This window comes from Leuresthes tenuis, unplaced genomic scaffold (assembly GCF_036924035.1).
Source record: "Leuresthes tenuis unplaced genomic scaffold, fLeuTen1.0.hap1 SCAF_20, whole genome shotgun sequence".
Classification (NCBI taxonomy): domain Eukaryota; kingdom Metazoa; phylum Chordata; class Actinopteri; order Atheriniformes; family Atherinopsidae; genus Leuresthes; species Leuresthes tenuis.
In genome coordinates, this window is record NW_027325374.1 from 8,090,480 (window position 1) to 8,104,561 (window position 14,082).

A 14,082-nucleotide genomic window follows, 5' to 3' on the forward strand; every position below is an offset into this window, starting at 1 on the left:
TTCCGTACTTTTATGTGAATTATTTTATTATTACACTGGTCTGATATTCAGAAGCGCAATGCATCCATTGTCTGGCACTTATCCGGCACCGGGTCACCGGGGCAACACTCTCAGCGCCTCAGAGATCCCCACACCCTCATCTCCCTTGCCACCTCCATCAGCTCTTCCAAGGGGACACGAGTTGCTTCCAAGCCAGCCGACAGATATGATCTCTCCAGCGGGTCCTGGGTCTGCCCCAAGGCAGATGTCTGGAAGGCACGCAGTGTCTCCAGATGCTGGAACCACCTCAACATGCTCCTTACAATGAGGAGGAGCAGCCAGTCTACTCTAAGCCCCTCCCAGATGGCAGAACCTATCCCTCAGGGTGAGCCCAGCCACCCTTGTGGAGGAAGCTTGTTTCTCTTGTATTTGCGATATCATTCCTTTGGTCTGTTTCCACAGCTCATGTCCATACAATATGTGAGGGTTGGAACATAGATCAACCGGTAAATTGGCAGCTTCGACTTCCTGCAGTGCTTTCTGGAGCTCTCTGCTCAATGAAGCCAACAGGACCACATCATCTGCAAAAAGCAAAGATGAATCCTAAGCTGACAGAACTGGAAACTCTCCAGCCCCTGACTGCACCTAGAATTCTGTCCATAAAGTTACAAACAGAATTTGTGACAAAAGGCAGACCTTGTGAAGCCTAACACGTGCCAAAAGTTGGTCTGACTTACTTCAGGCAATGCAAACTAATATGCAAACCGATATACCTGTGAGGGTAAAGAGCTGGTACAGTGTTCCATGAGCAGGGTGAAAACCCCAGTAGTCTTGAATCTGAGGTTCAACTACCTGCCAAATTGTTCTCTGCAGCAGCCTAGCACAGACGTTACTGGAGAGGCTGAGAAGTGTGACCCCTTATAATCGGAACTGACCCGTGGGACCTTTTTTTTTTCTTAAGCAGGGGCAAACATCCTGGTCTGGCAGTCCACAGGCACTAACCCAGACTTCTCTGCAAAGCTGCACAGGCGTGTCAACCAAGTCAGCCCAACAAAATCCGGACCAATTTGACAAGGGAGACCCTATAAGGGGGGGAGCTGCCAATGACAACATAGCTCCTGGGATACCTGGGGCTCTCAAACCTCTATGGAGTACTGCAGTGCATTTAATTTATTACAAAATGCAAAATCATTTAAGTAAGGATGAAAAGAGTTAGTTTACAAGAAAATTGAAAGAGCTGTAATTGGATATGCCCAAAATGACTCTGAGGTTTGCAACTTGAAATTTACATCTTATGTCCTGAATTACTTTAATTATTATTTCCATTCAGAATGGAAAATTAGCAACTAAGAAATGCTTGTTGCAAACAGTTTAGGGCATAGAGCCCTCTGCAAATCCAGGTTCTGAATTTATTGTCAGATATCCATTTAAAATCCAACATTATATGAATACAACCAGAATACCTGCAACTTTGCTACTCCAAAGTTACCTATTTCCAGGATAATAACTGCCTTCTTCTTGCCCACTCCTGTATTAGCATTGAGATTCTGAATATCAATGTAAACTTTGAATCTCTCTTTCACTATATGTTCCCTAAGTGTTATAAATTTGATTTGTGTCCTCTTATTTTTTTAATATCACATCAACAGAGCAGAGTTGCATAAGTGCTTATAACAGTACTACTGAAATTAATATTTATTACCTCTGTATGCATTTTTGTTTTTGAAGACCTTTTAGAATAAATTATTCAACTATCTTTTACAACGTTTCTTCTCAATCCACACATTCTGAATTGTTATTACAGCATTATTTTTAAAATACCTTTCTCTTGGTCTGTAGCTCTTCTGGAAGTCGTTACCGGCCAACCTGGAGGCCAAGGAGAGAGGCCCTGAACATTGACAGTATCTTCACACGACAAAGAGACACCTGTTTGGGCTACAACACTGTACCTGGCCCCCCTCTCCCTCCAAACCCGCAGGATTCCTTCCCCTTGGAGGGACATATTCCACAGTCGGGACTGCAAGAAGTGGAAGGGAGAGAAATCAGTGACTTGGAGGTTGGCTTCGGGCTGGTCGGGCAGCCGAGGTCTCTGGGCAGCGGGCGGACAATGGGTCCCCCTGCTCCTCCACCTCTAAGAGGGGTGGAGCACCAGCCACGTCTGATCCAGAGGATGGAAAGTGGCTACGAAAGCAGTGAGAGAAATAGCAGCAGCCCTGACAGGTAGGACACTCACAAATAAGAATTACTGTCTCTTGCACTCAGTTTTTGTTGTTCATTATGTTTCCCTCCTGTTAGTTTCTCTTGTTATTCTGTTCCTCTTCACTTTATCGGCATGAAACACAAACTGGACATTAACAAGAACAAATGGTCCAATACAAGTGCTTAATAACAACAGATTAAGCAGTGTACACTGACTGTATTGTCTGAATTATCAACATTTTCCCCTTTTGCCTGTTTGTTTATCTTGGTGTCTTCCCCTGTCTGTATCTTTCCACAGGGAAGTAGGGCAACAAAAACGGGTGCTGATGTCAGGACCATCATGGCGTTCGGTGCCCAAGTCAAAGAGCAGCAGTGCCATCCTGCAGGAGCTGCCTTCACCCAGCTGGGGCGGCAGCATTAAAATAGGTATGTATTTCTACATGTGTTTGCTTAAAGTACAGTAAGTAAAGTTAATTTAATTTGATTAACCTTTTAATTTTTCATCATGTGTGTTTTCAGGCTCAGGGCGCAGTGAGCTGGATGAACTGCAGGAGGAGGTGGCAAGGAGAGCCCGCCAGCAGGAGCAGCAGAAGCGGAAGGAGGCGGAGCGGGAGGCGGCCATGGGATTCAACCCCAAACCCAGCAAATTCATGGACCTGGACCAACTCCAGCACCAGGGTATGGATGAAAAAAGAAAAAGAAAGAAGGGTAGAAGTGGGTTCTGGGGGAGAAAGACAATGTTTGAGATGTTTCCAATAAGAGCGGCAAGTTAAAGAACTAAATATCAGAATACTTACTGCCTTACTTGCCTTTAGTGTTATTTAGTAGCTTTATTTACCTACGTTTTCAGGTGTATGTGCTTGACACTTCAGCGCCCACACTAATACTGCATCAACAATGCTTTTTCGCTTTTGACAAGGGTGAAAATTAAAGCTGCACCAGCTTTCTATTTAGAAACAGCAAAGAAGCACTCATGTATAAACCTTTGTAATATGATCAGATTTTTAAGCTGAAATCTTACAGCTGCATTACAGCTTTAAGGTCACATTATCGCCTGTTGTCTAGTTAGCAGACACAGTGACTTGTGTGTCCACGCTTCTGTCTGACCTCGTCTATGTCCTCGTTCCCATCTGTTGGTCGGTCTCTCCATCTGTCTCTTTTCACTGGTGTTCTTTTTTTTTTTCAATGTGTCAGCTAGTTCAGTGCTTTTTATGTCAAAGTAAGAGTGTGTCTAACAGTTCCAGCTGTGTTCGCTGGACAGAGTGGAGAACGAATCACTGCCATCATGTCAGTTTTGATTAACTTGAAAACTCCTGTGAGACATTCACAGTCCAGCTATAAAGGGAAAAATCTTTTTGGATGATTCCCATTTAAAGCCAGTTCAAATTCAGAGCCCTCGTGTCGTGGCAATCCTCCAGAGTTTGTGTTTATCTTGTGTGTGTTTCTATGTACATATTCCATACATATTGACATATCATATATTTACCTGTCTGTCTTCATGTGACCATGAGATTGCGTGTCTCATAGCCTTACACTTGAGACTAGACTCCATCACACTTTGAGGGGCACTCCACTAACTGAACACATTTAAAGCAATTCATACCCAGTCAGTAAGGATTAGTATATTGCCTGTAACAACAGTTCTATCATTTCCTTGGTGGCGTTGAAGGTTATGTCCATTGCAACCTTCACTCACTCAACCTTCAGCTTGTGCGCATTATTCTTTTGTATTTCGGGGCTACAAAGTTGTATATTATAACAAACTGGGGGCATGGACCAACAATAGATGTTTGAAAGTGTTTCACTGGCAATGTTTCTGCACCAGTGACTGCTACAGCTGTGGCTGTAGGCATCATGTTTTCAGGTTGTCCGTCTCTCCCATTATTGTGAGCACATTTCCTAAATAATTGAAGGGAATTTCCTCAGTTTAGCCACAAACTTCCACTTCAGCATGAAGTTGGTAGATTTAGCTGGTAAATTGCTGAAAGTAACTGTGATCTCTTCTTTAGAAGTCTTATCACTTGTTTTGATTATCAGTTAACATTTTACTGGTGGGTTTATGGTTTCAAGTCTACTTAGTTTCAAGGAGTTCAGCAGATCCTGACCTTATAAAGCTTCTGGATTCTGCAAGAATACCAACATTAATAAGAGAATCTGTCTTTGAAGGCTATCAATTTGTGACTATAACACAAAAGTATAGATGAATCAGCATCCAATACTTTGCGGACTGATTTTAGGTATGACCACAATCATAAATGGCAGCTCTTAGAGGTTCTGCCTGGTTAATCTGATTGTCTTGAGTTAATTTGTGATTGTAATCACCTGCTCAGTATTTTGTGTCTCTCCTGTTCTATGTGGAAGACTTGCAAGAGGTTTCTCTAAAACAAACCATCTCACTCCTGAAGTTAAGCAGATTCTTGTCGAACTCTTAAAAAAAATTAAATAGTGATGGCAAGGATTAGAAACTTAAGTCTTTAGAACTGGAATCCGTAGCCAGTGGTTGAAAACACAGCAGTTATGCCCTTGTTTTCTGCACAATAACTTTTGAACATGATAATTCAAGAAAGACTGGAGGAGATTTGGCACAGACATACACTTGGAATAAAACATGAATTAATACAAATTTGGCGGTCAAAGAGGTCACTTATTATTATTTATTATTATTATTGTTATTTACAAAATGCTTTTTTGGCTTGACGTCTAACATTGTAACCCTTCAAAAACCCTTAAGTTTGCATGTTGTGTAGATTTGGGTATGTTTAGAAAAGAAACAAGTTGCACAAAGACACAAGGAATTGGTTGAAAAAACAAGTGGAAAACTGCATGTAAAGGTCAGCGCTCAAAGTTCCCACAATGTGTGTGACTGACAAGTGCAAATTTTGACTGTCTTTATTACCTCAGACTGAGTGGGCATTAACAACTCAACCACAAATCAAACTGTCCAGTCAGGCGTGTTTTGTTGCTTTTAACGCCACTGTTGGTTCTCAAAGTGAAGTAGATTTTGAAGATAAATGAAGAAGATAAACGGCGGGGCACTGTGCAAACAAGAGGTGCAAGGCTCAAGCTCATTCACGTGCACACGCTTGAATCGCAGTTAAAGCTGAGATTTCTACTGCACGTGTAATCTCAGCGCAATATATTTTTAGTTTTTTAATAGAATAAAGCAAAACCATCATTATGAACATAATCTCAGCTGTGGTTTTGCTGTGTAAGCCTTTCCCATCAAACATCAACTTTAAACTATTTGATTTACATTGCTAAGTCAGCTCAGCTGTCGCTTTATTTTGCTACTTTATACTCTTACTTTTGTATTTTACGTGTATAATGTTTCAAACTGGTCGTTAAATGTAGTTTACAGTTTATTTATACATACTAAGAGACATTCAGATGACAGACATGCATATTAACTTGCAGACTTGTGAGCTGACTTGGACATGACTTTAAATTACTTCAAACATAATGTCAGATAACACTCAACAGACAGCTTAATTTGTGTCTTTGGAATATTAGTGGTATATATGTGAGTGTATGTTATTATGTGCATTTTGTTCACGCATCCACAAATTACATGTTGCGTTTGTGATTTTCTGTGTTACAGAAATCTGAGTGTATGTGGTATTTACATAAGCTGCATGTGTGTAGGTTTTACTCTTTGACTTAGCACCAACTAAATCTACATCAGGGATTATTGTGTCATGTCCTATCTGTTCAACTGTATGTGTGTGTGTGTGTGTGTGTGTGTGTGTTCAGTATGTTCAGCCTCACATACCTGACACACATGCACACACTCCAATGAGAGTAGACTCAACCTTGATCAAGTGAAAGGACGACTTGTGAACGAACAGATGGCATCACTATCAGTGTGATTATGTAACAGAATTTGAGTTCCCACATCCGTATCGATGGATTCAGCCAGACTCTAAATAATCTGCCTCAGTGTTTTAGAGGACGCTACAGCCAACAACAGCAACAGAGCTGCCATCAACCTTCCTTTATTCTGCCTCTATCATTCTTTCAGTCTGTAAACACAAGCCAAGATGGATGATGTCTCTTATGCATCTTTTTTATACCCAACTAACACCTTGCAGGGCACGTTCACAAGGCTACACACCAAAGAAAGCTTTCTCAAGGAAAGAAAAATAATGTTTCAAAGAAAATCTTTTGACTCTTGTCTTTGGTGTTTGTGGCTTCATGAACGTAGCCTCAGTTTATCTCATCTCTTATCTAATGTTTACTTTTACATCTACTTTTAGAAAATAAAATGCATGTGAACATGTTAGTTCAACCAAAACAGAGCTTCTCTAAACTGGACTAACGACACGCTGATAATCGGTTTGGGGATCAAATCACTCCGGCATGTATTTGCTCTACTAGACTTAAATTACTTAAATGACTTAAATGTGCGTCACATGTGCTCAAAAGTTTATAAAAACTTTATGCTCTATTTTTTGTAAAAGCTGTGACGCTTAGGTGTATATTAATAAAGCTTAATTCCCAACAAAACTCTCTGTTTCTTTTGTCAGAAATTATGACTGAAAATAGTCCCATTAAGACTACTTGTCAACATATGTGCAGTGAATTTGGCTATACTTACATAAATGACGATCCATGATGATCCACAGCGTCGTGGCATTGGACATACTTCAGTTAATAACGCATTTCTGCTCCCCATGTTTGTTCATTGGGACAAGGACAGTGGTCCAGCACAATGGCCCAGTCAAGCTGTAACCGTGGCTCGACTCAGCTGTGCATGTAACTGTGCAGACTGATGCGGTCACAACAGAGTTGCAAAGTGGGAAAAGATATTAGTCGGTCTGAAGGTATTTTTCTGCTATCCTTTATGAGTGCATTTACTTTTGTGGTATCCAGGCATTATACATGTAAACATCTTTATTTGAAAAAAAAAGATAAGGTATCACTCTTTTTATATAAATCTGGAGAATTCTAATGTGAACACCTTATTCACAATTCTGAAGATTCTCCGATGGTGAAAATTAGCTGAGAGGGTAACAAATCTTTACTAATGTGATGACCAGAATTATCATGTTACAGGATATGATAAAAACATCCATATTAATGAGCATGTATACACCAGTTTGCTACGGTAGGTTGCTCTAAATGCTGCAAAACCTATAAATTCACTAGTTATGCAGTATAGTGCAAAAGTCTTGATCTATTAGTCTCTATTTTCTTAATAATTTGCTTCCAAGCAGTCAGATTTAATCTTAAATCTTAACCGTAATGGTTTTGAAAAATAGTTTTCCAGGCTTTCTGAAGATTTTTAAAAGCTTTTCTTTGGACATTGGCTGCTTTTTCACTCATATTCAGTCAAGTCCTTGTACCTGAGAACCTGAGCTACTTAACACGGACTAAAGCAGTTAATCTTCAAAGGGCACCTAACTCAAGGGAATAACCAGTTTTGTGTCTACACATAACCGACAACTTGGCGAAGAACCAGTGTTAAATTGTATATTTAGGAATTGTGTTACATAATGTGTTCCCAGTTCCCATTTGTGTTTCTCATCTTTGGAAAATTATAAAGATGAAAGATTTTGACAGACAAAAATGATTTTTTTGCACCAACAAGGGACTTCCTAGAAAGCTATTAGCCTAAAACTTGGCATATCTAAGCATGGTGTCCAGTGTGTCCATAAAAATTTTAGGAAGTCAGACCAATGGAGGGCAAAAGAAGAACTGGCAGGCATAAAATAAATCTACAGCAGATAAACAAAATGTGAAAGTGATGTCGTAAATAAATAGGAGAAAAATCCAACAAGGACCTGACACAGGACCTGAGAGATGCATCTAGACCTTCAGTTGATTCATCTACTGTTGGCCAAAGCCTCATCAGAAATGGTCTTCTTAAGGAAGGGAAACAGGGAGAAAAGGCTGAGATATGCCAAATGACACAAGACCTGGACTGAAAATGATGAATCCTCCCCAGAGCCTGGACCTCAACATGACTGAGGCTATGTTGATCATCCTGACAGAGAACAGAACAAAAGGCAGCCAACACCCAAAGAAGAGCTTTGGGATGTCCTTCAAGGAGACTGGAGAATTATTCCTGAAGACTACTTAGAGAAAATACAAGAAAGCGTGTTTAAGAGTGTTCAGACTGTATTGAAGAGTAAAAGTGCTCAGACCAAACATTGACTTTCAAGCTTATTAAAACTGTACAAACTCTGTATTTGGATCTTTATACTGTGTTTACATTTAAGTTTCCAAGTTTCAATAAACCGCTGCATCTGTTTCACAGTTCACTGTTTCACAAGTACGGTTTGGCTCAACACTTTTGCACAGTTCTGGAAAATAATAAGAGCTGAAGCAGATTTGAAGTAGTAATTTAGAATAAAATATTGCACTGCAGCTGCTGAATTAGTTTGAAATTACCCAAATCAGAGCAGCTGCTGAATGTTTCATCAGGTTTTTACAAAGCATGATAAGAAGCACTCGCTGTTATTGCCAGAGACAGCAGAATTTTAAACTCACTAAGTGGATGTTGCTGAGTTTTTGTTAAATTGTCTCAGTACATTAATGTACACAGGCTTGTGGCTTTGCTCCTACTTATTTTTGGTTTGATGATTTAACCAGTGCTTTGAAGTTAGTTGAGGCAGTTTCTGTACGAAAAATTTAGAAGAAACTCAAAACTAAGTGTCCCACTTTGCAATTCTGCACATATATAAAATACACACGTATTAACTTATGGTAGAGGAGTTAAATGCATGCAGGCTCCCTCCCCCATAACCACTCCTTCTGCTCTGCTTCTCTCTTCTCTGTCTCTGTTTGTCTCACTTGTTCTTTTGTCCACATGTTGTGTCTCTGTCCTGATCTTTTACTCTCATCCCTTCTCTTGTTTTGTTTCCTGCTCTGCTCCCTTTCTGTTTCTCTCGCTGCCACTCTGTCGTTATATCTCTTTATCTCTTTTATCTCCCGCTCTGTTGTTAACATCCTCAGCTGTGCTCAGACCCCTGCATGAGGCTAACGCTCATAGCGGATTGGCTGTAGCCGCGTGCATGAGGAGCACTGGGGGTCCAGTCAAACGCAGGCAGGAACAAGAAATGGAACGGGAGACAGGAAACGCCCGCCCACAGGGGCCTCGCAGGTACCACCACTGTCCTCCCTTATGTGTCTGCAGCGGTGGCTGTATCAAAATCACTTCAGATTCCCCCCTCTCCTCGCTTTCCCCTCACTCACTTCGTGTGTGTCCTGAGCTCACCGTCCTCAAACTCACCTCAGGACTCCTCTGTGTGTGTCCTCTGGGTGCTGGTTGTCTGAAAATGCCTCTACACCCCTCATGTGTGTGTCTTCAGTGCTGGCTGGCCAAATATCCCAGAACCCTTGTTTTTGTGACCCTGTAGCACATCCTGCTGTACGTGTGTCTGAATGTGTGTTCTCAAACGCACACCTTTAACTAAAAAGTTACCTCTTGTCCCCTTCATGTGTTTGTTGCAATGCAGTAAAAACCTGCTTTGCTGTGTTGCCATTGAGAATAAAAAGAGAGAGGCAAGAGTTGCTCTCAGCTTCTTTTTGCTTCACTGCTTCCCTTCATTGTTGTTGTGCTTCTCTTTGTAGCTGTGTGCTGCCAAGGCTTCCCTCTGCTCTTTGTGTGCTGCTGATCTATCCTCCTGTGCACTGTAAATCTGCAGTCCGTCACTATGCTTCTGTCCTGTGTGCTGCTGTGTGACTGCAGTCGCAGATCTTCTGCTGTGTTTTTTTCTTGCTCTTTGCTGCTGTGTTTGTGTTACTGTAAGTCAAGCTGTTTTTAATGTAATGTGCTAATTTTAGCACTCTGGAACATTGTGTGTAAAAGTTAGAACAAGTAAAATAATGCATTTAGAATCTGAGTTATGGAATCAGTGAAATTAAATTAAATGATGATAATAAATCATTAATCAACCAAAGGCACATAGAGTGATCAGAAGGTGTTCTATTAAATGGACATAATATCTTTGTCTTCAAAAAGTTAATGGATTACAATTTTTTGATCTGAGATAAACTTTTAAGCAACAGATTTTACCTAATGGATATTTTGAAGCCTAAGCTGAATATTTGTACAAATTGTTACAAATGCTTACAGAAAATAGGAGAAAAGTGGAAGGGGCCATTTACTATTTGCAGCCTTTCACTCATTGACCAAGGGCTACACCACACACATTCAAACTACCTTAATTTTGACTCCAGTTAAAATCCTGTAAAGCACAGTGACATGAATATGATTTGAGACATCATCACATTGACTAATTCTGAAATAAGACAAACGTGACAAAATACTAAAAACCGCCTTCTGGGATAATTCTTGCTTTACTTCGTGTCACGATGAGCACATCTTGCAGTAATAACAGACAGACAATAAACTAAGGAGTTCAAAACAATAACATCTTGGCTGTTTTAGCTGGTAAAACTGCATAAATGTGAATAAATAAATTGAAATGAAAACATCAGATGTTATCGAAATCAGTGTACATCAGTAGTATGATTATGTCCAATTCAGAGCAATGCAACTTTAAACCCAAACACTTCTTCTGATTTTGTGATTCAGGGTTAAATTTTAAACTATTTCTTCAATAGACTGCAAAATATGTTTCATTTAAGTCTGTTTGACCAGCCTGTTTCTCCCTGCCTTTTCCTACCTGAATATTGACAGTAGCAATTGGCTGCAGCAACTTTTCTCAAGTCACGTGTTTACTTTCTCACAGGTTAGAATAAGAACTATTGATTAAAGAATATTGTGCAAAAAGAGGAGACTATTACTTCATGGACAGATAAGAGAAAACAGCCTTTAAAACCAATCAGAATACAAGAAAAATGCCCAAATTTCTCAGGGGCAGCACAAACTTGTGAATCAGAGAAGGAATATCTAATTTCTCATTCCTTCATTTCATGTTCCAAAATGCAAATAAAAGCATACTCACACAAAATTCAAGCACAACGCTGCAAACATAGGGACACATTTACTGCTGTCCCTATATGTGATTTTTTTCAGGTTTTCAGGTAATAAATGTTGTCAAGCATCTGCATATTAAGTATTACTTTACTAGTTTTCACTGTTTTGAGTCTACAATTTTCCCTAAAGATATCAATAGCCTATTCTCAGTGAAGTGAAAGCACAGATTTCGTGTGACCAAGTCAGAGTCATTGCTGGAAGTCCATATTGGTTTAGGAGTAAAAGTGAGTCATGCTAAAATATGTCTAGCAACTGTAAACATTTTTTAAAGAAGGGTGTGATTAACCAAAGATATTTCACATAGTATTCTTAGGGTTGGCTAATTGTAGGGTTTACTGCAGGAAAGTAAACATATATGTTAACATACATGCTTAAAATTTACTTTCATGCAAGCTAATCTGACTGACATCCATAATAACAAAGAAGTGCATAGCTGTCCTAAAGGTGGTCATAAAAATTTGCTTTATAACCTTCTTCCATTACATCTTAAGGGGAGCTTTACTTTTGTGCTGTAAACCAACTTTTTGTAAATACACAGGTGGAGACAATGACTGGATGTGTGAACTTGTTTATATTGATTTTAATCTGTGTTTCATTAGAACACAGAACTTTAACAGAAAAAGTTAATCCAACTGTTAACAGAGGAACTGAAGGGAAAGAGTAGGTGGAGGTAAAGCTCACAGCACTCAGCTTCTTTTATTACTTTCCTCCTCTCCTTTATTGATCAACATAAGAATCTGATTTATAGCTCAAAGCTGCAAAGCCTTCTGGGTAATTACTAAGGCTGAAAAGAGACAGGAGAGTTTATGAGGGGGATGTAGGCTGGCACTTACGTAGACACATACAACTGTGGACACCACACAAAATAGACACATTTACAGAGTTTTATTCACACATGCCAACACATACATTGCAGCACTGATAGAGCACAGAACATGTGCCAAATGTCTGCACAGAGGGTGCACTAATGTACATCATTTATCATATCACCCACATAACAGTCAATGTGAATCAATAAAATGATATATTGACCTAGTGTGACGAAATCTCTCCATGTCATAGAAGCCAGATTTTTTTAAGTGTTGAAACCCTGTGGCGGAGTTTGGTGCTGCAAAGTAGAGATTCCTGCTTTGAAATTATGACTAAAGTAACATTTTTGATTGATTGAGACGCTCAGATCAGTCAGTCAAGTTTGCGATACTTCAGACAATGCAACTGAGTTTGTGCTTGACTCATAAACAGCATGGCTGCCATACACAGAGCAACGCTTGCACAAGGCTGCATCATAGTGTGTTACCTGTTCTGTAAGTGTGTTTATCTGTTTGTATATACTGGTATGCTGTTGAGACCTTCCCTCAATGCAGTAACTCACCTGGCATCAGAGCAGCTCAGTTTTTTGGTTTGTTTTTTTCTTTTTGACACCCACCCTCTCTTGTGTCCTCCAGTGAACAGCCTGGCTCGGTCCAAGTATTGCTGACATCCAATCAGGAGGAGGAAGAGGACCAGGCAACGCCCAGCCAGGACGCTGCTCTGGACCAAGAACTGCCCCCTCCCCCCTACAGACCTACTCTCCCTCGTCCCACGCTCACCCTCAGTATCCCTCACCCATGCGGCCCTTCCCGCCAAGGGGGTGAAGAGGATGGGCATTTGGGGAGGAGAGGGGAGGAAGGTGAGGGTGGGAGGGAGGGGACAGGGGTGAGGCTGTGTGAGTTGCTGCAGGCAGGAGGGGTGAGTGTCAGACCCCTGGGGAAGCACTTAGCCATTTCATTACCCTCGCTTCCTCTGCGTCTCTGGGATACACACATCACACAAACCTCAGAGCCTACACACCTTGAACCTGCACAGGCTCCACCTCCTCCCTCTACTCCTCCCCCCCCACCTCCTCTGGAAACTTCTGGGCAAAGAAAACCTATCACACCGCTTTGGCAGCCACCCCAACCTCACTCCCCTGACCCACCTCACCATTGGCAGCAACACGGAGCCACCGCAGATAGCAGCACACGTCATTGGTCCTCCTGGAGTTTGGATCGCCCCGATGCCGTGGTGACGCCATATGACACGCCCCCAGACCGCTGTGTTCCCATCAGACCGCAGATGTACAGTCAGAACCACAGCTACAGTTGCCAGTCTTCTCCAGGGCACTTCAGCTCCCAGCATGCGCCAGGGCTGCAGAGTGACCCCTGCTGTGACAGTGAGGAGGCTGAGCTGTCTGAGCTTGACTCCCTTTACCAGGCCAGTCTGCTGGCTGGGAAGACAGGTATACTCCCATACACACATATTTGTTTCTGTGTCTCTATGGAGATACTACCTTGGCACAATGCATTCCATAGCCCCTACCCTAACCTTAATTGTCACAACTGAAAGCCTAACTCTAACTCTTCCCTTAATCCCAAATAAACCTAATTCCTAATTCTTCTCCAGAATTAAGTCTTAACTCTCAAAATTCACTTGGTACTCCCAAGAACCACAATTTGGTTCGCATGTTAACAGGAAGTCCCCATAAAAATGGTGTTTTGTCAGTTTATGGTCCCCATCATGACAAAAACATGTACACACACACAAGTGGGCTTGTTTCAATGAGGTCCCAGCACTGACATAATTAATTCCCTTCACTCTTAATTCTAACCTTATTAACCTATGAATAATTTATTGACCCCACCCCTAAAGGGAACACAGAAATGGCAACAATATAAGAACAGCATATTATCCATAAAACCTAAAATCTGCAAATCATGTTCATGGAAGCGTATTCATATTAAGAGGCACCGAGTCTCCATCAGTCGACATGGTGGTGTCAGATTAAAAAGCTGCACCTCTGTGTTCGCTTTTATTTCTTGTAAATAAATTAGATGTGGCCTCAGAATATTGTCTTTTCTGTAGATGTCCTCAAAGGTGGGGTAGACCCTGGAAAGGTTGCTAAACCATCGCAGGGCCAACACAGAGACAAATCAGACAGTTAG

General features: G+C 41.0%; 1 protein-coding gene across 5 annotated transcripts in view; it reads left to right on the forward strand.

The window, feature by feature from the left end:
• usp54b (ubiquitin specific peptidase 54b) overlaps positions 1-14,082 on the forward strand; it is a 62,286-nt gene that overhangs the window by 42,179 nt on the left and 6,025 nt on the right. For all 5 annotated transcript variants that reach the window (XR_011909183.1, XM_072373191.1, XM_072373192.1 and 2 more), the window contains 5 exons: positions 1,819-2,199; positions 2,477-2,604; positions 2,698-2,856; positions 9,133-9,280; positions 12,568-13,379. Coding sequence is in view for 4 of the 5 variants with exons in the window: in XM_072373191.1 (XP_072229292.1) it covers positions 1,819-2,199; positions 2,477-2,604; positions 2,698-2,856; positions 9,133-9,280; positions 12,568-13,379 (1,628 nt within the window). In the remaining variant the exon portion in view is untranslated. The remainder of the gene's footprint in view (positions 1-1,818; positions 2,200-2,476; positions 2,605-2,697; positions 2,857-9,132; positions 9,281-12,567; positions 13,380-14,082) is intronic.